Source organism: Strix aluco, chromosome 1, assembly GCF_031877795.1.
Source record: "Strix aluco isolate bStrAlu1 chromosome 1, bStrAlu1.hap1, whole genome shotgun sequence".
NCBI lineage: Eukaryota > Metazoa > Chordata > Aves > Strigiformes > Strigidae > Strix > Strix aluco.
The window spans coordinates 9005776-9032734 of record NC_133931.1 but is presented as its reverse complement, the minus strand read 5'-3'; the positions used below and the strand labels follow the sequence as shown (position 1 = coordinate 9032734).

At 45.6% G+C, this 26959-nt stretch overlaps 1 protein-coding gene across 1 annotated transcript in view; it reads right to left on the bottom strand.

Moving 5' to 3' along the window:
- KCNQ3 (potassium voltage-gated channel subfamily Q member 3) overlaps nucleotides 1–19605 on the bottom strand; it is a 204285-nt gene extending 184680 nt beyond the window's left edge. The window contains exon 1 of the mRNA XM_074839683.1: nucleotides 19262–19605. Coding sequence (XP_074695784.1) covers nucleotides 19262–19605 — 344 coding nt within the window. The remainder of the gene's footprint in view (nucleotides 1–19261) is intronic.
- Between the last annotated feature and the right edge of the window lie 7354 nt (nucleotides 19606–26959).

Here is a 26959-nt window from a genome sequence, read left to right as displayed (position 1 = left end):
TATAGCTCACCAGCTCACAGTGGCCCAGAAGAGGAAGAAAATCTCTGCGTTATACAACTCTCTATTCTCAGTTGTCTCCCTAAATCCTCTGCATTTCCACCAAAGATGAGCCACTGCAATCCAGGAAGGGCAGAGATGAGACAGGCTGCAGTTAGGAGCAGAGGATGAATATAGGCTGCATTTCTTAAATTCTCCAGTCCCTCCAGTGTCAGTAGGCCCAGGGAAATACGAGGGAACAGCAGAGTTCAGGTTAAGTGAATTAAACAAATCTGCTAATCTACATGGAGCTTGTATATGAATCTGAGCAAGATGAGGCTGCAAAGCATAATTTGAGAATGAAGATGGATGGGACCTCCAGACTGGTCAAAAACACAAACCCAGCTGGCCCTGGCAAGCAGGTCTATTAGATGTAAATACTCTGCCCCATCTCATGCCGTGTATGAGCACCCAGCTGCGTAGGAGTACAGCCAGTGGCATGACCATGTAAGAGACACCAGCCATAAAAAAATATATGTTCTTGAATGAATGCCACCAGATTTTTTACTCCACTCTCTCCAGCACTATGAATGGAACAGTCCCCGAGTCCTGAAGTCAGTAGCTCCTTCATCCCTGGTGAGCTGAACTGATATAAAAGAAGGTGAATTAGCAGCCCTGAAACATGACAGCCTTTAGCTGGTTTATCTTCTCTCCCTGGAAGTGAAAATAGAAAGATCAAAACCAGTTTGTGTGTCCACCCCTTTCACTATCAATGAGTCCCACCTGGGCTTGGAGTCCAACCCCTCAGCAACAGTGACAAAGCAAAGGTATCCTAAGAAAGTCATTTAATCTGTGGCATAAGCGAAGACACTGCCAGTGAGGATGCCAGCTTTGGGTATGGCTTTTGCATATCATTTCAAGGACAGTTAGAGGGAACAGTCTCTCCAGACCTTTAATTCCCAATTTCATCCCAGAACACACCACGAAGGGCTGAAACCACAGTTCTCAGAGAACATTTACTAATACTGAACCACTGCTACCCCTGGAGTGACATCACGCTCTTTTCCACCAGTGATACCAACTTCCACTACTTACTGGTCCACTTTTTTCACACTCTTCTTTTCACTGTCAGGTCCCATGAGCACGGAAGGAGCAGTCTGTGAGAATCAGCCAATCCAGCACTACAGTCCTTCCAGTTGTCTCTTGGAAGAGGCTTGTCTCTGTGCCACTCATGTAAAAAACTAATAATACTGGAGCACTGAGACTACCAATTGTTACAGCAATCATAACTGTTTTCTTATTAAATTGTACCTGCCCCAGTTGATAATCATAGTCATTTTCCATATCTTGCTGTGTACAAACTTGGACACATCTTGGGGCAAGGATCCTCTTTGCGACGTATGGGCAGTGCACAGCACAAGAGATACAGCCAGGCAGGGTGGACTGCATCTTGCTGAGGAGGTCAGGTGTGTCTGCATCTTACCAGCTTCTCAGGAAAAGGTTGGAGGTTTTATAGAAACAATGTGATGGGACCTAAAAGTGGTGAAAGGAGTCTGGGATACTCCGGAAGGTACAAAGATACATAGCCCAAAGAGCTTTCATCTCTGCCTGTCCCTGAAGGTACTTCTACAGTGTGTATAAATACACTATAAATAATTTCAGGGTTAGTAAAAAGGCACTTACTGCATTCAAATAGGAATACGAGCTGTGGTGTCTGTGTGGTACTATGCTATTTCAAACACACATTCATAGGTATGTCAGACATAACCTTTGCCATCACATTCACCTCCCATTCATTTCAGCTTATCACATGACTGCACACTGCTAATAATTTCCTTATCTCCACTAAAAATGATTCGGAGGCTTAGAAAGGGTGCCATGACATGAAGATTAATCTCCAACTAAAAGCTTGATTTTATGGTAGATTTGCTGACTCAGAATAAGGCCAGTGTTCCTCTGCCTAATCTTAAAAAAAAAACCAAACAAACCACCAACCTGCAGGGAACGTCCTGTAAATGATATAAAACTGTAAGCAGAGAATTACAAAAGGTCTTGCACCTTGATACCATGTAGCAGGGCAAGGCATTATGTGAGTCACAGAAGTAAAGAAACTTACTGAAGAGAGGCAGTCAGGCCATGAGAACAAAGAAACAGCTAAAGTCATCACCCCACTTAGGTGCCTTTCACAGTGCTGTAAACTCTTAGGTTTATTGTTGTTTCTCTTAATTCTCAGCTTGTGGAGCCAGGATACATCATGGCAGACACAGATTCCATTTAAAAAAAAATAAAATAAGAAACATAAAAGTAGGATTTTTGCTTCATTGTTATAAAGAAAATCTGGAAAACCTGACCACGTGGTACCAGCCTGAAGAACCGCAATCCAGTTGGTAAAGAAGACCCCCTCAAAGGTAGACATTTCAACCAGCAATGTCTAAAGCAGACACATTTTCAGGCCTGATTCAGCATGAGGTTTCTTTCCCATGCAGGAATGGTGACAGATGTTGTCTCTCCAGGGCTACACCACTCAGTCCCAAGGCTCTAAAGCATCAGGAAGGAGATGATCTGGCAATTGCTTGTTAACCTTTTCTAAGCCATCCCACTCTGCACAATGATGGCTAACTGTGATGCCAGTGTTGGCTTGCTTCCCGGTCAAGGGATTGAAGCTCTAGACTTGCTTTCTCTTTAAAGATACTCCTGTGTGGTTGTTTTTGAGGTAACCAGGAGGCTGCTCCTGAGAGTGTTTAAGCAGAAGTGTCTCATTGACATCCCTTTTTATAGCTCAAGAGTAGATGAAGCTATTCCTCTTTTTCCCCTGCTGAAGTTACATTTAACATGCCTTGAATATGCTGTTCCTTTAGTCTCGTTCTTTATTCTTCAGACCTTCTCCAGGTTTATGCAGCTAAACCATGAGCATGTAGGGGAGTGAAGGAGGTTCACTGTCCCAGGATCAGCCTCAAATTGCCACAAAGCACATTGTCCTTGGATTTCAGCTCTGAGGGCTATGCTCTGCACTAAAATAACAAATGAAGTTTAACTCTCCTGCCGTTTGTCTGACAGCATTTAACTCATAGATCTTACTGCCAAGTGAAGATGACAACCATGACATGTATGAAGAAGATGGACACATCTCAGAAATCACGGTCCCCTGGCTGCCCACAGAGCAGCTCAAGAAACAATCAGCTATTTTCCACCACTACCTGGCCAAGACACCTCACTGATGACCAGGTCTTGGGCTTGTCCTCAGTCCACCCAGAGGACAGAGGTCTCCCATGTAGGCCAAGAGCAGCAACAGGTTTTACACTGAAGACACTTTACAATTAGAGGAAAATAGGCAACTTGCCTGAAACAGACACCAAAGCACCAGGAGGGCAATTAAGTTGTTTTCTCTATACAAGCAGCACCTTCATTAAGTAGCTCCTAACATGTTCACCTACAAGAGTAGCCTTAATTTCCCTCATCTTTCTGTTTTAACTCTCACAGCACAGTTACTCCTATTCTTTCTCCCTTTTACAGCTTTATTCCCAACATCTCCCTTGCCCCCTTCTCCAGCTTGCAGCTTTATTCCCAACATCTCCCTTGCCCCCTTCTCCAGCTTGGCTGCTGTTTTGTCATCGCCACTGGTACTGCACAGCTGTCAGCTTCTTCCCTGCACCATTGCTGCTCTCACATCACTCTGAAAAAACATTGGCTTTATTGCTCCCTCCTCTGTTGTTTTTTTTTTTTTTAACCAAGTGGGCTGAAAACCATTCTTTCTTCCCTCTGGACAAGGCAGAAACTAGACAGGTCCATCTGTTCTCCTTGCAGGATCCGTGGCAAAGAGACTGCACACGGACACCTAAAAATTACATCCCACTCTTCAACAGAGCTGACAGCTATGGAGGAATGACCATATTGTAATTACTTTTTTAAATAACTCAGGGAAACAGCTAGATATTTGTGCTCTAGATAGGATAACATTGACTTGTGGCCCTTTCCAGGCAAAAAAGCCCAACACACCCTGGCAATTATTACTTGGCTATCAATGTAGGAACTACATTGCCCAGAGGGACTAGCAACAATTTCTGATCCCAGTCCCGCAAAGCTATGCTAGACGAGCTTTCATTTTTGCATGCACATGGAGCCTGGGAGACATCAGCAGAGTCCCACAGGAACACGAGGTGAACCTAAGAGACACCACAACAAGATTTATATACAAAACTGAATCAGAATCCAACGCTGCAGAAATTTGATGATCGTGGTTCTGACAAAAGTGTTCCAGACTTAAGACTGTATGAGATTTTAATATTTGCAGCAGTCATCTTAAGGCCAAAAAAGATGGCTCTGTTTTAACCTCTTGTCCAGAGTACTTTGTACAGTTATCATCCCCACAAGGCCTTCAACAATGTGATTAGGATAGGACTCATCTCACTTAAAGTTCATGTGTGTAATGTAGGCATCTACATCTAAACCATGTATTGGAGCTCCCATTATAGTCAAGAGATGTCTATCTGGTATCATCTCTGGTCATCAGGATGTGAGTTATCCGTGTCATCATTTACTTCAGGATGAGTTGATCACCAATACGCCTATAGCAGTGGTCTATACTGGCAACTGAAGAGACTGAAATGACTTGGCCACATTTAGACATTTACAGGGAAGACACCTACATTTAGTCCTAAGAATCCCAGCCCAATTACTATTACTGCTACTACTTATGCTATGTTACATTATAATGCTAACAGTCCAGTTAAGAAACAAGTGTATTCCTTTTTCCTGAGTTACTTCATCGCACATTTGCTTATCTGTTGCTAAATTTAAAAAAAAAAAAAAAAAACAACAAAAAAACAAAACCCAACATATTCCTGTTTATAACTTGAAGTCCTGCTTAATCACCAGCCAAGAATATTCAGAATTATTGATTTAAGCCCATATTTTGCAGCTAAGCTACAGCCTACGGCTGTCTTTTGGAAAATTCTCCAAGTTTGGTTTAAAAATGACAAGTGGAAAATTGATAATTTCTTGTGCAAATTCTTCCAGCAGATATCTGCTCCTCTATTAGACCTTATCTTTAGCCTGAATTTATCTTGCATCATCTTCCAACTGTTGCTATATCATCATTTATGCAATTAAAAAGCCCTCTATTATAACAGAAACTCCCAGCCTTCATAGCCTGGAACAAACGTTGATGGAGCACTCAGATTAATGCTTATAAACATATTATCTACTTCTACTGGAAATTAACTCATGGTAGAATAAATGAAAACAAGCACCACCAATGAAGATGAACACTGACACACTTCCATCTGCCCAAAATCTCCTTTCTTCACTCATCCTAATAATGTTTTCTTTAGAGTTACTCTTTCCAGAAATCTGTAAGTTATTACTCTATAACAGAAAAGCTTTCATATAGTCTCCATTAAAATGCTGCTATGAAGGTGATTATGCCCTGCTTTCGTCTCTGGGAGCAATGTTGTGTTCTCATCCCATTTGCTGGGGAATGTGGTGATTCAGGCAGTAAGACACTGCATTCAGTCCTGCCTATATGCTCACTCGCTAGAGAAAGTTGCTGTCCATTTATTGTTACACCAGGAGCTCCCATCCTTTATTTTCCTTGGTTATTAACACTGGCAGCAAATGGAGCTGCAAACCAGGACCTTGTATTATCATCTCAAGTCTGGGAGCAGATGTGATTCCAGCTGTGTATGAAGTAGCATGAAGATCTTGGATTAACCTGTATGTGGTGCTCCTAAACCTCTTCCTCCTACCACTGAGACCAGGAATGTGGATAAACTCAGGGGACAGATAGTAGCTCAGTTTTTACCCTTTCTGGGAAGGGAGATGGGTGTCCAACTCCACTTCATGTTCCCTCTTTCTGGAGAGAACAGCTGAGTCACCGCAAGAAATCTGTTACCTACACAGGTCATCAATAAATCACTCTTTCCCTAACACCACCATCACCCCTAGAGCAAAGAGTGATCAGGAGCAGTGACTCAGAATTGTGTGGGTCTGAATCACAGCAACTCTAAGTGCTTCTCCTACAGTGATGTTTGCGTAAGGACTGTGCCCAAAGTCACAGGCTGGTCCAGCGGGAGTACCTTACCACCGGATGCCAGATTCAACATCAGGGAACTGTGCATCCAAAAAAGAAATGCTAATTATGATGAAACACAAGGTGATTCAAAGATAATTCCTGCACCTAAACTACCTTGCACCATATGGACAAAGTAATTCCTATTGAGTCCCTGCTCTGAGGGGATTAGAGGCACAATTTTAATCCTGACATAGGTGAACTCAATGTCAAAGTCCAGTAAGTTAAAAAAAAAAAGTATAAAAAAGACCAAAAAGTAAACACAGCTATGTCTGGGTAAGAGACAAATTGTCACGTCAGCTCCATCAACCTGCTATCAGCGCTTAGGCCAACTGAATTTAAGTCAAACTAAACTCTACTGTCGTAGTCACATGAAGTATGAAAGACTTTGTGTCAACACAAAGCACAGCTGGATGCTGTGCTTTAGTAGTGAGGTGAATGCCACCAAAGGAAAGAGAGAAGATGAGATTGAGTGAGGAACGGGCAGAGATCAGAAAGTCAGGAGGAGTTGTAGAGTAGGGATAAATTACTGGAGACTGAATGGTTCTTCTGAATGATGAAAAATTGGTGGAGATGTCAAATTATGACATCAGTAAAAAAATTGAGAAGTCATTGGGAAAGGTTTCCTATTTTCAATGAACTCTACTGATTACACTAAAGATTATCCCTAGCATTTCCCAGCATCAGGTCTCCAAACATCGACAATGTTGGTGCTAGTTAGCCTAGCAGCAAGCAGCTTTCTTTGTGGTTAATATGAGTGTTGTTTCCTACACTGCGGGCTGACCTGGCCAGCATCTCGGTCCCAGTGCTACATCTCACTTCTGTCCATGCATATTCAGGATTGAATGGAGCAGGAAGGAAGGAAGACTCTCCATGACTCTGGGCCTAGAAGTTTGCCTGTTAGGAGAAATGCATAAAGCAACATATTCTGTGAAGTGCAACCAAATTTATCACTCTCCCCAGTAGAAAGTAGTTCAGATCTTGGAGATTCACAAAACTTAACTGGATGTGACCCTAAGCAACCTGACTTGGCTTTGAAGTTAGCCCTGCTCTTCGGATTGGACTAGAGACCTCTAAACCCTTCTGAACTAAATGGTTTTATGGTTGCAATTGTCAACTCCCTCCTATAGCCCCAACATCAGACAGGACCTACAACAAGAAATGGGCAGAAAGACAGTGCTTCACTTGCTCAACTTTCCCAGCTTATTTACATATAACACTGTATTTGTTAACTAAATAACTCCATTTATGAGGGAGGAAATATCGTCTCTCCACTTTGGGGAGCAGAGAGAGAAGGAAAGACTCCATGCTTGCATAAACCATCTCCCAATGTGAAGGAAACAAGTTGCGAACACCATGGTGTGAGTACTGGCAACTCTGGAACAGGTTGGTGCTCCCCTGTTATCTTGCCAGGGGATATCCATCTCTCCTATTTAGCCCATTCCCATCTTACCTTAATGGAAGGGTAAATTTGTTGTGGCAGGGAAGCTCCTCACCAGAGGTGCAGGACCTTGACCTTGGCCTCTGGCACTAGCAGAATATCAGTAAAAAATGAAAAGAAATTTAAAAATGAAAAGAAATTAAAAAGTGGGTCCAGAACAAGCTTGCGGTGCAGCAGCCAAATACGATTGTTCTTCTAACTTTAATAGATTTACTCTACATTTGCACTGACATGACTAAAAGAGGTTGCTGGCTCAGTACTTCTGCAAAAACAAGCAAAACACAAACTAGCAGCTGTTAAAGGAATACACCACCATCCAAAAATGCTTCCTTATGTCAGGGCATTTTCATGCATTCAAATTTTGTACAGTTCTCCAATGATTTCAGTATTAGGTTCAATTATGCTAGTTTACTGATTCAGCTGGTGTATGAAAGTGAGTAGCCCTCTAAAATACTGAATGGCGCTTACATATCTATAAAGTCTCCAGCTTTACAGAGAAAACTGTAACACATGAAAAACAGTCTAAGCCTATGAATGACCCACACAATCACCCTCGTTCATCCCAGGCCGTTCAAACCGACCTTCTGCGTTTGTTACAGGCTTCATAAGGACAATGTCCAAGCCACTCACAAAGTGGTTTCCGGTCCCGAAAAGAGACCTTCTAGAAAGCAGGGTTGTCTGTTCATTGATTTGGGGAGCTAATTTTGAGTGATGTAGACAAGAGGAGCAATGCAAATGGACAGAAATTCAGAAATAGGAAGAAGCAGGACTGCTGCTGGCAAACTCCCACCACAGTAACCCCTGTGCCCAGGTAAATCCTGAATGGCCAAAAGAGGATGGAGGGAAAACAGAGTCAATCACAGCCCTTGGATTTGAAGCTCAGTACAAGAGGTAGCTAAGTCTGGGTTTGAGCGTGACCTCAAGATCAACTGCAACTACGATTATAAATCAAGCATAAATTTATGGGAGGACTTAGGGAGATAAACCCCATAGCAAACCAGAGAACAAAGGGAAGGTGGAAAGGTAAACTCAAGACTCTCAGCTAGAGAAAGATCTTAAAGCTACTGAAATCAGCAGCATAAGTAGGATTATGAAACTGAGGACATCAACTACACCATCATATTTTTCTTTGGCATCATGTCAGGGATGACTGTAGGCCTGTCATGGCCTGGGATAATAAGTAGTCACATACGTACAGCTCCTGAGGAAAGGGAATTAGAACTTTATGTTGACCCTGATATTAATAAAAGCCTATGTAACAGTAAGTCTCATATTCCTCTTGCCTTTAGAAGTAGGACTTGTCTGTCTGAACATGGGGTTTACTGCAGACATTTAACAGAGATTGAGTCACCTGGGCTCCTGCTACAGACAACAGAGAGTTGCTAAGTGGAGCTGAAGATGTGATTTATTTCCATGTAAATCAGACCCCTACATCTGGTTGGATGAATTGCACCATAAAATCTATTGACTGTATTGACTAGATCTCTACTGACTATAAAGAGAACTTAAATAGCTATTGCACACACATAACCGTACATGAACATATCTAAATTTAGTTACCTTAATGTGCCTTTGAGTCCTGCCTCTCAGGTCAGGCAAAAAGTTTCCCATCCCTCACGTGTTTTTGGTGTAAATACCTACATTCAAGCTAATCACCCAAGGTCTCCTTTGTAGTCAGTGGAAGGTTTCAGGCACTGCAAGAGGTGATTAATTTCACCTATTTTAGAATCGTCTTTAGGATGAGATTAATTGCACTCCAGAAATTTCTATTTTCTGTTTTTCTTCAGCAGCTGTAAAAAGGGTTCAGACAGCTACCTCAGATAAAGCTCTAGATGGATGGATCCCATTGTGAATGTTGAGGGACAGCCTCTCAAGCCCTGAAGAAAAGCAGAGAAATACAGTTGTTTTAAGTAATTTAGCACTGTAGTGTATTTGAGAATGTACTATGTGATAATGCCGTATTGTAAGAGCAGAAACTGCCATGAGCATACGGCTGACAGACCCCACCTTTGCGCAGAGTCATTGCACCCAGGACCTAACAAGGTAATGAAGCAACATCTACAATAATGACTGAGAAAAAATCAGGAGAAATGTCCAAATATCAGTAACAACACAACCAGAAATATATTCTTCTCCGTTTTAGGCAAATAAAAAGTCTTCTTCCTGGACTAGTATCACAAAAAAATACTCTTTTGTTAATATGCGAAGATGTGGGAGTGAAGTATCTGAACCTCCATGGGAGTTTGTTCCACACAAGGAGTGTTGAAACAGAAAAGGCAAAAGCCTTGACAAAGTCACATAAATAGGAAGATGAAAGGATACAGAAAATAAAATGTGTTATTGGACACACACATAGGGTGCAACCTATATTATTTCAGTGGGGTAGGATTTCTTGGGTCTTTATCTAAGGGAAAGGTCTTATCCCAAAGCAAAGTGACTTTTTGCATAGACCCAGGAGGACATCCTCAAAGTGGTAAGATCTCACATACAATGCTTATGTCTATTCTAGCAACCCAATGATGCTCAGTCCTGCTCTCTGTCCATGAGGCCAGCTGGCGTGACCAGCATCCGTATCACCGACCTCACTTGTCTCCAAAGCAGGAAGCCACACACAGAGTCCTACTGGGAGAGGTCCCAGGTCTGTGGCAACACTTGATCTGTACCGAGTCACTTAGCTGTCTCAGACTAAAACCATGGCACAGGTCATCCAGCAATGTTGTGTTATGGGCCAGTGTGTGCCACTGCTCGGGAACATCCCTGGCACGCCTTTGCCAAATAGTCTAGACATAGTTACTGACTACTTCAGGCATGAGAAAAACTGCTGCCATATCTGTAGTGCAAGGATGGTCCTGAGCCGTGGGCCTATGCATCTGGTGTCACTGCACAAACGGTGTCTGAAGTCTGATCAGGGAGCCTCAGCCAGCTGTGCTCCAGCTCGTCAATTCTCCCAGCACGTCTCACAAGAGCAGCAGTGCTAGCAAAGGTAGAAGAGCAAATTCCAGTTCTTGTAATTACCTTCCTAAATTAATTCCCCTGCAATTTCAATCAGCTGCTCTTGACATTCCCTTCTCAGGGTGTAATCCCTTCTCATAAACGCTCTGAGTGGTGCATGGAGAGGCATGAGGGAAAGAAAGATAAGCAGAGCTGATGCTGCACTGCTGAGAGCTTGGTGGGCAGCTCCCCACCGTGCGCTTTGGGGATTTCACTATCCGTCCCTCAACAGCTGTACTTGCTTCTCCTCCATTCCAACTGAAAACGGAAAATTTTAGACTCTCTGTATTTACAGTCAGTGGGGAATGCCCTGTCAAGAGTCTTCTGGTTTAGGCTGAACATCTCTGCCAGTCACCTGAAGTTAGGTATAACCCAAGTCTAATGGCTCCTATGAAATATGTAAGAATGGGGACTTTGATGGATCAGGGAATTTAAGCTTTGAGCATTGCTTTAGCTCTGCTCTAGTGGTGGACAGGACTAGGAACATTGAATTATTTTGTTATACAAGTTATGCACTTATCATGTCAAAAGCATGAAAAAATCTGGGATGGGAAGATAACAATTAAATGCATATCACTGAACTAAATAGATAAATGTAGCCCAACAACCAGGTTTGAACAAAAAGAAACAAGGAAATATTTGCTGGTTTGACATAGGTGCAATGTCTCATAAAATCTTAGTTCTAGTATTAATTCAAGTGACCGGGATAAATTACATGAAATTAAAAACTGGCCATAACAAATGATATCTTATTAACGAGGAAGGGAGGAAGTTGTTATTTAGTGAAATGCTGAAGGGATTTTCTTAGTCCCGGTCTTATTAAGTACTTCCTTAATGATCTATGAAAAGAATTAAATTGAATGTTAACAAAATTACGAGGTACTAATCTGGAAGGTGATCAAAACACCAGTGAGGACAGAAGAAAGTAAATATTGAAAGCATCTGGGATTAGGAAACACCACTAGAGAGTCAATGTGACAATCACAAACTAATACAGCTTGGCAAAGGAATGTGAAACACATCCATACAGCTCTCAGAAACAACTCTGACAACATGGTGGGCAAACGAGGTGCAAGCATCCATAAATTGAAATAAAGCCTGTAAAGTCAAAGGAAGCAAAAGACAACAGCCAACCCAGACAGGTTTAGGATTTCTCCACTGCTGCTGCCATACAATGGACCTGCAATGCTCCACCACCATGTACCAGCAACCTAGGAAAAGTAAAGTAGGAAAGACTTTGGCAAGATTAATGCATGTAGGAGAAGGGAGTGAGAGCACATGCCTCCTCAAGAGACACTGGATTCTTCTCCTGTCAGGGTCTCGGCATGGCTCCAAACTGAGATTTAGCAGTGCTGGAGATACACAACTCCACTTCAACATGGTTTTTAAAAACCACACAAATGAGCAAGAGGCAGCATGTCTCAGGAGGTCAAGGTGTTATCCTGGTGACTATAAGCAGAGGTGTCTGCTAAAGTACAGGAGAGATGAAGGCCTGTCACAGATCCTGTGGAGAACTGCAGTTTAGGAGGATCTCACAGCCCAAGTAGACCAGCAAGTTGGATGTGCAGAGGAAGATGATGATTCCTAGGACTGCTTTCCACCAAATCTCAGTCAAGCTCTTCTGCTTTGGATGACCTCAGTGTCATCTTGGATAGGTTCCTCCTGACGTCAGTGGGACCTTTCACTTGCTCCAAGTTAAACACGTTCTTAAGTAGTTTGCTTGCTTAAGGCTGCGGAAAGCAATTTACAGATTTCCAGCCTGAAGGTTCTCCCAAATTGCCTTCTTACAAAGTAGGTTACCATGAGCCTAAATATCCCTGGGCATGTCCCTCTCTCCACAGAAAATGCTAAGTTTCCCAGCTATCATCCTAAAACAGAAGGCAGCATATACTTAACGGCTCTTGTGGACCATATTCCTTGTAAAGCTATTAATATTTAAGTTATCCCATTTAATACAGCATCTGCCAGAAGCAATAGCAGATGCAAAGCCTCCATGGCTCCATTCCTTCTGTAAAGTTCCACGCACAAGAATGGAATATAGCATTATTAAATACAAGAATAAACATTATTATTTATTTATACTATGCAAGTCTGATCATGGCAGTATTCAACCACCCAGCTGCCTAGCTATAACTAAGGTCACTGATCTATTATGTTTCTAAATGAAATATAAATGATCTTAACACTCATTTGACTGATTTTGTTTGGAAAGCTTCTTACAGCTGTAAAATTAGATCCAAATTACTCAAGTCTAGACCTTGTCCTTGAATATGCATTCCATCACCTGACCTTGCACATACCTCTCAATGATGGAAAGGACTTTTTACTGACCAAGAAGTACAGAATTGTGCTCTACATACATGCACAAGTTTGTATCTTGGCTACGCTATGAATAAAGAGGATTTAATCAAGTGATGTTTGTAGACACAGAGCCCCAAAGAAAGAATAGAAAGATGCCGGGTGAGCAGCCTTTGGTGTGATGCTTGGGAGAGGTAGGCACTGCTGGGGCACCTTCATAGTCACTTACACACGCTCAAGCACACAGTGGTATGTAACTGGCAGTATGTGATGACTTTTTAATCCAGCTGTTAATATGCATAGTCTTTAGTTACTATTTCTTCCATTAGATTTTCTCTGAATGTTTCTATATTCTGCACCAAAATGAGCAAAATGGGTGTGGAAAATCTCTCCCGGCACATTTTTGAAACATCTTCCTAGCATCCATCTCAGATTGCAGGCCAGGGCTTCACCTACTTATTTGTTATCAACAGATATGTAAACAATAAAAAACCCAAAATCTGACATATACTGTACACGATTTGCTTATATTTTGTAATACTGGGAGAAATGAGAAGTCCAAGCCTCTCCACCAGGCAACCGACCCAGAGGTACCCAGACCCTGCTGTGGCCCATAATGATCTGATGTTTGCCGTGAAGAGCAAAGAGAGTGACAAGAAGAAACTGAGATGGCTTTTATGAACCGAGTGGTATCTCCAACCAGAGTACCAGCTGCGGCTCTGCATATTGTGGTAAGTCTAGTTCTGGGCTTTACCGCTGATGGTGCCTCCAGGACTGCTGGGATAGCACTGAGGTGGTGCTACTCTTCACTACTAAGTTTCTCAAAAAAGAAAAGCAACAAAATTTGCTGGCTGCTGGAGGGGCTTTGCTGTATCACCTCTCATCAAAACGATGAAATTTGGAACTGTTCAGTTTTATAGAAATTACACCAGGGGCCATGACTTCTTTCTGAGGGGCTTATTCCCGAGCCGAGCCGAGAGCATCGAAAGACCAGCCGCTGAGCGTTTGCTGTCGCTGGCAGTGCCGATGTTGACCCGCGCGTCAGGCCCTCCCTCCTGCATCGCTGCCACGGTGGATCTCAAAGCCTCTCCCAGGTGAGGCTGCATCGCGTGGTGCGAGTGGGGGACTGCACTCGCAGAAGGGCACTCAGGGACCTGCATCCCCAGGGGTTTTGGGGGACACTGATGTGCACGCCTGTGCTACGGGCAGCCGTGTGCCTGCAGCTGCCAGCCCATCGAGCAGGCGTGAGCAGCACCAAAACTCGGCAAGTTAGCAGCGTAGCCATGGCAACGCCGAACACCAGGCTGACTGACCCAACCTGCAGGTACCTGCTCCGGGAGTGGGTTTCGCTGTCAGCACTGATGCCCTATCAAGGAGATAGGAGGCTGTAGGTGAAAACATACCTACTCCCACCAAAGGGCCAGGTCTGTAATTTCAGAGGTAGTTTGGGTGTTTAAACAAAAGTTGGGCACTTACGAGCTGCTGAAGTGACTCCAAAGCTAGGGCTGGGGATCGCAAGCCGCTCATGTTACACAGCCTGTGGCTCTCCCAGGCTCTGCTGCCCCTTTTCCTTCCTACCAGCAAGTCCTAGCTCCGGGCAGCCGATGACCACAGCCTGCGATGTCGGCTGATCCCAGCGGCTGAGATTACAGTCGCACCTCGCTAAACCACAAACAAACCCAGGGTAGACTCTGCAAGCCTTGACGAAGATGCAATAGCAGAGGTGTGCAGTGAGGTCTCCAATGACTAAGACTTCATTATTTTTTACAAAGTATACTGCAGAATATTTATCCATGCATTACGATGAATTAGCATAAATAATTAAAACAGAACTTGTATTGGCGAACAGATAAGCAAAGGGCACTTGCTAATGGACCGGGCTTGCTCTGCTGCTCCGGGGACTCACTTAGAGACTTATCCATGCCAAACAGACCAAGAAAGGATGCATATTTGTCCTTCTTTTTACCCCAAGCCTGTTCCCATCTCACCCCCGATGGCTGATGCAGGCTGGTGGATCAGCACATCTTACGGACCATCTCCCAGAGGGCAAAGAGGAAAATAATGGAAAGTCTCCAGACCTTCAGCCTGTTCCCCAAGTCCCGCGACACTCTTTTCTGCAAACAACCCACCTAAAATCAGTCATGCAAGAGGTGCTCGCCAGTGCTTCCCGGAAAGACTGACGATTTGATGGATCGCATTGACTCTGCCTCCTCTTTTTATTACAGGTATTAAGTGGTATTGAAAGAAGATGGCATGGCAAATATGGAAGGGCTTTCAAGTGTTCCCCATTATTTCTCTCTCGCATCAGGAAATACGCCATGGTGATCCACACCAGCAGAGCACAGCCAATATTGCACACTTTCTCCCAAAAGAAAATCTAATCCCAAACCTTTTCCTAGTCTTATTTTTCCATGAAAGTAAAGGCTGCAGTTGTCTCAGAGGACGGTATGAAAATAAGAAAATCTCCTAGCTACCTCTCCTTAAGTCTCTGTTTTCCTTAAGTCAGGTTGAAAATTTTCCACAAATTGCAATTGCAAACTTGATCTGTATTTTATCACCTTTCTGGACTCTGTCCATTATCCACCAAATATTTTGTGCTTACAATTAAAAATAAGCTGAAAAATCATACTTGTTTTCAATTTTTCATTTGATTCATTCATGCTTCTGTGCATAAATAAAGCATTTGGATGGCTCATGGAGATGAACAGGTCTCAAGTCAGTCTCCCTGGCCAAAGTACACATCCCACGAGGCACAACCGCAGGGGTTTCCTGCAATATATTGCGCTGCTCAACACAAAGGAAAACAGTACATCACGGGAGCAGCAGTTATACCTGCCAGGAGGCTAACTCAGAAAAGAGCAGGGATAGATTGTAGCCTGGCCTGCAACCCCCAAGAGACATTTCCAAAGTAAAAACCTCAAGGATTAAACCAGATTTTTTCTTTTTTTTTTTTTTTTAACTGAAAATGTTCAGCGGGAGTTTAGCTTTACAGAGGTAAATTTTTTCACGGGAAAATCAATTTTCTTTTACCAACTATGCCATTAAGATATTGCCATATTGCCAAGTCTGTGAACCCTGGTGTCCTAGCAGAGGGGAACGTCACAGGTGTTACGTAAATCTCCTGCGTAGCAGAGCTGCCAGAGAATAAATGTTTTCGGATGATGAAGAAAACAGAGTCAGCTTCTTTAGGACCAAATCACCTTTCTCTTTGCTGTAAAGATAGGCTTGGATAAACTCACTTGCGCAGAACAAGGAAGGAGGAAGAATCACAAGGAAAATATGTCACTTTCCATAAATCAGTGCCAGTGAGAGCTGAACACTAAAATTGCCATCAGGAATTTCTCCCTTTCTCCCCTGCAGCTTTGTCCCTAGGGCTTGGTAGGGCCTGGTCACATTTATGCATTCCCATTGAATTATTTCAATAGATTGAATCATTTCAGTAGGTCTAACCCCACCTAAAGTGAGCGTTTACCAACAGGCATGGTGTCAAACCTTATTTATGTGCACATTAGAACAGTGAGATACACAAAGGATCATGACCCCTTTGCAGCCATATGGGCATCACTGTACGATTTAACGAGATCCCATCTGTACCAACCTTTTAGAAGTTCTGGCATCCAAAGCTTTTGCAAAGACCTTTGCAAAGCCCCTTCCTGCCCCCACACAACACCCTCAGTGTGTCCTGAAAGTTGCAACCCTCTTCCATCAGCAGCTTCCCACCTCCTAAATCCTGGGATATACACAGCACTGGAGTCCTTTGCATCATCTCTTCATTAAACACCTCTGAATGCTTGGATCTATAAGGAATTCATCACATCCGCCCATGCTGCAATCCCTTTTGGCCCTCAGCTGTTTATTCTCTGTTTTTTTTTGTATATGAGAGCAACCTTCATTCTTAGTCTTAATTTTGGTTACATGGTATTTATTGCAAAGTTACTCAGAAGGTTGAGACAAAGTGTAACATATCATTAGGATAAAAGGGACTTTTCTTGAAAAATTATAACAGCATCAAATTTGTAGATTTTATGGAAAAGCTGGCAATGTCTCACCTACCCAAGGGAAAGTGTAAACTGTTCTACTGTGAAAAGAAGCACTGGGGGGGCTGCTGGGATGGCACTGCGCAGTGTCACAGCAGCACCTTCAACATGAGAGAGACTCATTTTCAGAAAGAAAAAGGTTAAAAGACAATTCATCTGAAAGCAAGAACAAAGACTCAATATCAATTTAGGTGTTGCTTCCCCATGGCACTGCTCCTGCTCTTGAGCAGGTCATCATTCCCTAGTCACAGGAACAAGCTCTGAAGCCTGTCAGCAAGATCTCAGAACACTCTTCCATCATTTTTAGCAGATTTTTTTTGTAGGGTTTGATCCTACAGTGAGGTAAGAGCCCACAACTTCTACTGAGTTCAGAAGGAGCTGAGACTGAACAGAAACAGTGTGGTCAACAGCAGCCTTGGACTGCTGAGCTCCCCTGGGTGTCCTGGGAAGGGATGGGATGTCTGTGCTGGGCTGACAGACCAGGACTTGTGTATTTTACTTCCTTTAAGGATAAAGACTCCTAAAAGTGTTTTTTTCATGAATGAATTTGGCATGTTGTCTTAACAGGACCATTACTGACTTCTGTGAGAGCAGGTCAGACTCACATCTGTTTTGCAGGACTGACTAGTCACCAAAGCGAGTTGGCCACGTAGAGCATCAGGTCCATTCCTAAGAAGGATCAAACCTTACAATCATAACAAAATTTTTCCCATTCTGCCGTCTGTATTGCATAAGGATCTTAAGGTTAACCACACATCTAGAGAGCTATCTAAAATGAATGTCGGAACTTGGAAATACCATTACAAATAAATGTGAATCTCTCGGCTCTCCCAAGCCTCTCTAGACTCACCCACTGTCCTGTTGCTTATATCCAGACATGAGCTGTGGCATGGATTTGACCCAGCTGCCACAGCTGGCCACAGAGAGATGCCAACTGCTCATAACGCTCTGGAGTGTGCTAAAGCCTCGCTTATGCAGTGTGTGTGGGCTGACCAAGGCATGATGAATGGGGTGCCCCTCCATCCAGACATGGCTCTCCCCAACAACAAGCAGCATTATGCAATACTGAGCAGAATCAAACAGCAAGCTCTGGACCAAAGAGTCTTCCCAGCATAACACACCCCAAATGCTGTCGCTCCCTGCCTGCTAGCACAAGTTCTCCTATGGCAAAAAGGGGCGAAAGAACTGGAAAATTGTCACCACATCCAGCGTCCACATTTTCACAGAAATTAAGGTGGAAAGCAGGAACCTCTGTCCCAAGATGCACTTTATAAAAACACTGAGAAGAGGGGAGCAATAAGTGAGTGGTACACAGCAGCACTTCAACGGTGAACACTGCCTTTTACTCCTCACTCAGGGCTAAACCCCTGCGAACATCAACAAGAAATTTGCCTGAAGGTAAAATCACAGCCCTACACTCAAGGTGTTTATTCGCAAGTGCCAAGGCTACACCAATGATCAGAACTTCCCAAGATCCAGCTCCAGGCTCACACCCCATGCAGCCGAGAGCACTTTGTCTTCGGCAAATAAACCAGTTTCAGAAATCACTGCTTAAATCCTCTATCACATAGACCTCTGTACATGTTACAGCATTAAAGAAAAACAATAACACTGTTATCGCAGCTGACCCCTTGGGTTGTCAAACCCATTCACAACATTGAAAACCACATTTATTTTAATAGGACTCTGCCAACTCCACTCTATGTTGTAAACAGATTTATTTTTCCTATATTCTTTAAGAAAAAGGAACGGAATTTTCAGGAATACAAAACCATGGTCATTAACTTGACTTGTCAGCTTTGGCCACAAAATGGGTTTGTTTCATCTCAGTTCGCTTGTGGTCGGTTTAACTTTCTGGTTGTCAGGGCTGCAGAGCTCGGCTTTCATCACTGCAGGGTGACGCTTACCGGACCAAAACCCGATGGTTTTCAGCTGACACTTTCAACTACTGAAAGAGTTGCCTCACTCGGGGCTTACAGCACCTAGTTGAGCCGCACGCAATGCTCTAGGCTGAACTGAAGCCGGCGGTGTCCCGCTTAAGCACTTCGAGCCTTAAAACCGCTCAGCGCTCGGTCTTTCTGGCATCCCTTTTCCAGGGGCTGAGGCGCACAGGCTCGGGGATGCCGCTCCAAGGCAACGCGGGCGTACATACAAGAGAGCTACACAAACTTAAAAGCAGCTGCTCATTTTGGAAAACCCGACGACGGGAAAAAAATAGCTAAAAGCGCTCAGCAGCCCAGCCCATACGACGACCCCTCGCCACCCCCGCCCCGGTGCTGGAGCGAGCCCCCCGCAGCGCCTGACGCCGACAATGATGAAGCAAAACGGTGGCCCCGGGCGCGTCTCCCCGGGGCAGCCCCCCCCCCCCCCCCCCCCTCCGCCTCCCCGGGACGCGCCCCCGGGGCAGCCCCGCTCCGCGCTCCGCGGGGGGCAGCGCGCCCGCGTACTCACACGAAGGCGTGATAGAGCAGCGCCCAGCCGCGGGGTCTCTCCAGGGCGTCGTAGATCAAAGTTTGGATGCGGCGGTACTTGGCGTGGTTCCGCTTCACCGGGCGGCTCAGGGGGGTCTTCGCCAGCAGCCCCAGCCCCGGCGGGCTCCGCTTGCCGCCCTCCTCCTTCCCGCCGCCCTCCAGCAGCAGCGTCCCGTCGCGGTCGGCGCCGGTGCCCAGGGCCAGCGAGCCCTGCTCGGGGTCGCCCAGGCCGCCCGCCGCCGCTCGCCGCCCCGCCGCCGCCGCCGCCGCCGCCCCGCCGGCCGCGCTACCGCCCGCCGCGCCGCGCCGCGCTTTCAGCCCCATGGTCGCCGCCGGGCCCCGGAGGCGAGCTGCAGATCGGCGGCGGCAGCCCCGGGAGCCCCAGGGCCATGATCCGAGCTCCCCGCCCCTCCCCCCCCCCCAATGACTTCCTTAGATATTTATATACATATATACATCTGTGTGTATATATATGTATATGGAGGGAGGGGGGGGAAAAAAAAGGTGGGGTGGGGGGAGGCAGTCACATCCCCGTCAGGTCATCCTCGCCGGCGGGCAGCGGGGAGGCAGGAGCGCGGCGAGCACCTGGGCCGGCGCAAGGGAGGGAAATCATCGCGGAGTTTATTTACCAGCCCGATGCCCGAGCCCCTTCCTCCCCCCCCCGCCTCCTCTTCCTCCTCCTCCCAGCTCCTGCCTCCCCCCAAGCCCTCACGTTAGGGAGTGGCCCATTGTATGCAGCCAGCAAATAGCCGGGCGCCCGCCCCCCGCTCCCCCAGCCCCGGGTGTCTAGTCATCCACGGTGCGTGGGGCACGGGCGCCGGCCCTCCGCCACGGGGCTGCCCCCCCCCCACGCCCCCCCAGTTGCCAGCCCCCAGCAGCCGCCGCTGGGGCCGCCGGCGCCGAGCGGGGAGATCCCGGCAGCCGGCGGAAGGGGAGACCCCGCTCGACACCCGGGGATCCCCCTGCAGCATCACAGCCCCCCTCCCCCGCTGCGGCTGGAGGGGAGGGAGGGGAGGGGGAGGGCATCCCCGGCCCCCGGCGGGGGGTTGCTTTCACCGCCGGAGCAGGAAGGAGCGGAGGATGGGGATGAAGGATGCCGGGAGAGGCGGCGGGTGGGCGGCTGGAGGCGCTGCCTGCCGATGCGGCTCGCTTCGAGCCGAGCCGAGCCGGAGCCTCCGCCCGCGGAGGGGGGGTGAAGGGCAGCACGCCCGGGCACCCCCCAGCCCCGCCGGGGAGTAGCTTTTTGCACGGGTCTCTTGCGGGAGATGCTGGGTCTGCCCCAGCCCGGGCTGCGGCCCCCCCGGGGGGCTCCTCGAGGGAGCAGCGCCGGGGCCCAAGCCCAGCTGCAGCCCCGATGGGGGGGTCTGTCCTCACCCGTCGGGCTTAAGAGCAACCCCCCCTCCGCTTTAGCATGTGTACAGCACCCCGGTCCAGACCCGGACCTAAATCCTGATGGGGTGTGATTGACAGCCCTGTACCCTTTTCCTTTCAGTTTCCTGGCTTCAAGGTAGATGGGAAGAGCCAGTTTTTGTGTGCCCCGCACCCTTGGTGCCCTGGGATTTCTGCAGCCACACACTCGAAACGTCCCCTCTCCTCTTAGAGCTGCTCTTCAGTAAAAACCTGCCTGCAGGGCTGAGCATTTGCATAGCTACACCTTGGGAGGATACAAAGGGTCTAACTGAGTCTTTCTGTCTTGCCAGAAAATAATAATAAAATATAGAGAAAAGATGAAGCCTTACAGATTGCTGGTTGTTTTCATGAGACGTTCTCCTCCTCCAGATGGGGGAGTTTTCCTGGTATCTCCTGAAGAGATGCCAAGATACCCAAGAGCCCTTCCAGACTCATAAGAGAAGCAGATTTGCCACCTACTCTAGCTGCTCCTGCTCCATTCCGCAAGGGACTTATGATCTGTGCAGTCCTTCTCCTGTTTCACACACTAGGAAGGCCAACAGGTGGAAAGGTTGCTCCTGGAGGTGATTTTTGGACCCACCACAGGGCTGCAGAGGCTGTACTACTTCGGACTATAGGCCACTATTGGAGATGTCCCCAGGTCACTCAAAAATGACACTTCGGTCATTGCATTGCTGGGTGGAAGAAGGGCTGTTTCCCATTCGATATTTGACCCCCTGAGGGTCCAAACTGAGCAAATTCTGTGCCAAAGAAGAAAAACCACCTCTGCCTTCGGCTCTGCAAGCTCCAGCATTAATATGTCTCAGTCACCATCTGATTTTGAACTTTTGCAACCCCAGGATTTGTCCACAAGCAGATGTGAGCAGACAGCGCTATATCTCACCCACACGGCTACAGCGTCAGCAGCCAGTGTCAGGTTAGCTGAGATCTCCATGACACTATCAGCAAGAAGTGGCTGGCCTGAACGCGGCACTGGGAATGCATGCGTTCTGCTCCCCTCTCAGCTAACATCTATCAGCATCATTTGAATGTCATTTATAACTGTATTCCCAAGGAGGGCTGTGGGAGGCTAGGAAGTTTTGATAACTAGGCCATTTATCTCTCTCCAGCTCCTGTTCTACCTCAGTACAATAGTGATGATACTTCCCAATACCTCAGGGGAGCTATAAGCATTAGCGAGGATGTATGGGGCACTGAGAATAGAGCACTTACTTCAGATAACACCCTATGCCTTAACCTTCATCCCAGCGTTACACAGGAAGAGGTGGGAGGAGAACGGGGGAGGAAAGAAAATTTACAGCTAACCAATTCATCACAGTTTTGAACCACAACAGTAAATGTTCAAACCAAAATGGGGATGGTAAATAATTGGGGGGGAGGGGGCAGTAAATTATTTTCACTTGCAAAGGGTTGTACCAATGTCAAATAGCAATAGGTGATTGACAGGCAGGCACACCAGCTTGTTTGGCTTTTGAAGCCCTTACACCAGGGACACAAGATTTTTCAATAGCAATTACATGGTAGGTTTTTTCAGTTGCATCCTCCAAAAGACAGGCTTTTGGGGCAATTTCAAGTCTCAAATCACCCCCGTACAAACCACCTTTTAAGACCCAACAGGAAAAAGTTTCCATCTCCTCTCTAAATTTAAAATCCTATCGCTCAGTGTCGGGAATTCTCCTCCTCCATGCTCCATCTGGGATAACTATCACGCAGATGTAGCTGTACTAGCTGGGAAGCAGTGTAACACAAGGCGAGTTAGCTAAAGTCTTCTAAATCAGTGCAAAGACACCCAGCAGTTTCAAGGGGATCTGAATCAGATCCTGAGAGCAGTGCTACAGCACCTCGTTGGCGGTGCCGCTGCTTGGGACCCCCATCCTATCGCACACCTGCTGGCAAAGCTCCCACTGACGTCAAAGGGAGTTTGGCCAGATGGAGCACTCCAGGCTATGATTTGGCTTGATGAGCAATTATGCTCCATTACTATTATTTATGATGTGTTGCTGGCAGCACCCAGCGTGCACAGGTTTGATATCCACCTCCTTGGCTGACACTGGAGATGTCTGTAATCAAAAGCAAGTGCTTCTGCCGAGCTGGAGTTTGCAGCCAGGAGGCTGTAACAGGCTCTGTTGGAAGTACGCAGAGGGGCTGGTGATAAACATCTCCCAGTAGGCTACGCTGGCCCTTGTCAAACAGAAAACTGGTTCAGCTGGAGAGGTTGTAGTCTAAAGTCAGAGAAAAACAGGAAGAGATTATATCTGTTGGTCAAGATAATATGGCTTTATCTTGGCTTATTCATAGATCAGCTGGATTCTTGTGAATGACAAAGCACAGAAGTAAACCACACACAAACATGCAAGAGTGTGTTAGTAGAGACACATGAACATTCAGTTGGAACATCTGGATCTTGTTTACAAGAAGGAAAACTGCAAACAGAAAACCAGTTACTCTGCAAAAGACTTCATGAGCAAAACAGACAAACAGCTGTTCATGAGCTTCAGTGACAGAGGAACAGAGATTTGGTACTTGAAAAAATGGTCAGGTGGCTATCTAGGAATCGGGAACAGAAAGCAACACTGTCTATAGTGTGAGTGAAGTTGTCATTAAAATGTCATGTCCTACTTTAGTAGGACTTGCTTTGAGAAAGGTGCTGAAGAGCAGAACCATAGGGATCATTTCGTGGGATGAAAGATTTGAAACTTGAGGACCTCTTGACCTGGCAGTCTTCCATATCACAAGACCCAGCGCATGGAGGGTGAAGCTATATAACCACAGAAGTAACTGGGATCTCAGTTTCAGTGTAAGCACACAAGTGGTGTTGAACTTTGTTGCCCTTCTCTTTCTAGCCTTTTGCTGGCTCCTCTATCTTATCAAGCAAAATTTTTGCAGTGCTTCAAGGCTCCTCATTTCCCATTTAGGGTGACAAGATCTAATCCCATTTTTAGCTGGTCTCTAACACCAACCTCCACTCAACCTTCAGTAGAAGCTCCATCAAGCACCCTCAATGCTCTCTCTCCTCCAAATCTCCGAAGGCTTTGAGGAGGACTCTATCCACACACCAACGTACCTTGTGATCCCTTTCAATCATTTTGTTAAAACTCGCTACTGGGATGCCCACAAAATCTACCAGCGTGCCTGCATACAGTCTGGAGGCACCTACTGATGAATGCCAGACAGTAGGAGCAGTCTAGCCATAAAAGAGACCTGAAGCCCCATGGGGGCTGGTGTAGGGGATTGCTCTCCCAGACACAGCATTGTGCTGCCTCAGCTGCATTGTTCAAACACCCAGCCTATCTTGTGTACTGTGAATTCAGCGTTCAGCACCACAGATATGCTCAAGCATTTCCTCTCTCATCATTGTGCATCCATGTCCTACTTCTTCCTTCTAGTTACACGTCAAGCTCTTTTTTTTAGGGCTTGTTTCTTAGGGCTTATCACTGAGGGAATCTAAGCTGTGGCTAAGCTGTGGCTATTGCTCCTGCCTGCTAAACTAACACAAAATGAAGCCCAAGAGTCAATCAGCAGAACAGCTTAGTCAGGCACGAAACACTCTCAGACTTGGTCTTAGGACAGAGTTATAGGTTTGATCTTTATTTTTAAAAGCTATAGCCTAGTTTAACTTGAAGTTACAGTCTGTGATCTGCAGATGGTCAAAGTGATCAAAATGTCATCTTCTGGCTTCCAGATCTTTGCATGAACTTCATGAAACCAGGCCAGGCAGAAGGGCACACAAGAGTCTTGTTGGGGAGACTGAAATCTGTGTCTGCTCCTTAAATCTGCTGATGGAAGAAGGGTGGAGATGTCCATGAAATCTCAAAGCTGTGCAGAACAAAAAAAGATAGTTATGACAACCAGCTCTTCCTTCCCTAGACTGCAGATGAGCCTGATGAAAAGTAGCTGCTGCCTCAAGCTGTTTTCCCTTTCTCTGCAGTGACAAGGTGCAGCTGGAAATGAAAGCCTATATTAGCTCCTGTTCAGGGTCAGAATAACTGTGCGGCTGGCACTGTGCTGGTCCCAAAATTCATTAAAAGAAAAAAAAAAAAAAAACCAAGCAACAAACCCAAAATAAAACACCAGCTGTAAAATACATTCATAGAAATGGTGCTCGCTTGAGGGAAATACTTACCAGGATGGGTCCCTTGGTGTGGGAGCTAGCAAGTCAAATGATCCCTGGATTGCAACTGCAGAAGCTTTGACCTAGCAGACAATGTCACTGCCTGCCAGTGGTTGAAATATGTCCACAGAAATCACCCATGCCAGCTCTGCTCTCCCTAAGCATTGAGTCTCCTGGCACTCAACGATCCTCTGAGCACAAGAAGTGGCCACCTGTGCCATCAATAGAATTGGGAGACCAACTGCCAGCTGTCATTGGCCTCGCTGTCTACTAGCTTCGTGGAAAACATAAAGAGGAAAATAAATCTCCACCACTACAAATTATGGCATGAACAAAAGAAAATCAATACACTGTAACTTCACACCATCTCAATGCCATTAAAAGATCGTTGCAAGCCAATCAAAAGAGCATCTATAATTCACTCATGCTCGCCTTACTGAATCCATGGCACAGTGCAGAAAGCATGTGTGCATCCATAATCTTGTCTCGTGATTTCACACAGCCCTTGTCTTTGAGACAGGAGGAGGATTTCAGCCAGTAAGGTTCATGCATGTATCAGCACCTCCAAACCTTGGACTTCTAGCACCGCCAAGCTCTGCCCATCCTAGTCCTCAACTTTCTTGAAAAAATTACTCATCCTAAACTTTTTTATTCCTCAACTTTCTGAGAAGAGCATGTTTATCCTTTTTAGGTTGTTGGATCTGCCTTATCATGATTCATTTTCAGGCATGGCCCTTTAGCACACAAGGCAGCACAGCACTGCCAACGGGCTGACTGAAAAAATAACATGATTTTTCAGGGAAGAAAACCAAGCAAATAAAGATGGGTCTTCATGGGTCTTTCGCTTTCTCTCATCTAGTCTCATGTTTTACAACTTTTTCTGAGCTGCTTGGAATTTCTCACTTCCCCTCCTGACTGTAAGGAATGAAAGTAAGGTGAGAGTCTCACTTCCAGGTTTTGGGACATCACAGGATCAACCCAAAATCCTGACATTTGAACTCTCATCACTACAGCTGGCAAGGAATATGTAGTGGAATCATTACTGACTGAAACATTTTTTCCATTTCTTTCCAGATAATTTTTAAGATTCCAGATTATGCCTACTATAATAAAGTCTCTCTGTGTTAAAGTGTTAAAATCCCTATCAATTGGATATTTTCCCTTAACATCAGAATAATGATTTGAAATGTCAGTAGTGGAAGTCTGATCATGCTATGAATTCAACAGCAAACAAGGGCACTCTAGAGTTACCAGGAGGTGCAGCCTGTGACTGCTTTTACAGAGGGCTCCCACCAAATTCCCTCTTTGCCTTCAGACCTGAAGAAGTCACATTTACAATGATGTGTCTTGCAGGGAATCCACCCACTGGTTTCCTTTATGCTGTCTACTTTTAAACAAGGAAGCAGCCTGGCTTAACAAACCAGTATCTTGGGTATCCTCTGATAATATTTATCCAATGCTTCTAATTTTACACAGAATAGGAATGGCCACATGGCATGATTTGAAGTAGAAAAGAAGGGGGAAGGGTGGCTGCATATGGGAGAAACCTTTGAATATCAGTTTATAATTGATATAAACCGATCTGCTGCAAATTCTTCAGTCAAGTCCCTTCTAGTGGAGCAAGGCAAGAGAGACCTTTGCTTTGAGTTTCTTGGGTACCAGAATTGTGTTTCTTCATGACAGGGGCTCCATCACTGTTAGTAAAATATGAGAATGATTGAATACTAGTACAACTTCACTACCAGCTCTGGATAGGACCATAACTGGTTGTACACGAAGCATCACACAAATGGAAATGGTGATGTTCGCTGTCAAGTCATCATGGTACAGTCTGCTTTACAACACTCAATAGTCCTATTCCAATAACTTCAGCTGGAGCTCTATCTGATGGATAGGAAGCAGTCTCAGATATTCACAGAATCACAGAATCACAGGCTGATTGAGGTTGGAAAGGACCTCTGGAGGTCATCTGGTAAAACCCCCCTGCTCCAGCAGGACCACCCAGAGCCAGTTGCCCAGGACCATGTTCAGATGACTTTTGAATATCTCCAAGGCTGGAGACTCCACAATTAAATATTGCCTCATTTCTGACTTCTGAACACCCAGCTACACAAATGATTGATTGAAGTACCTGACATATATTTTAATTTCCAGGAA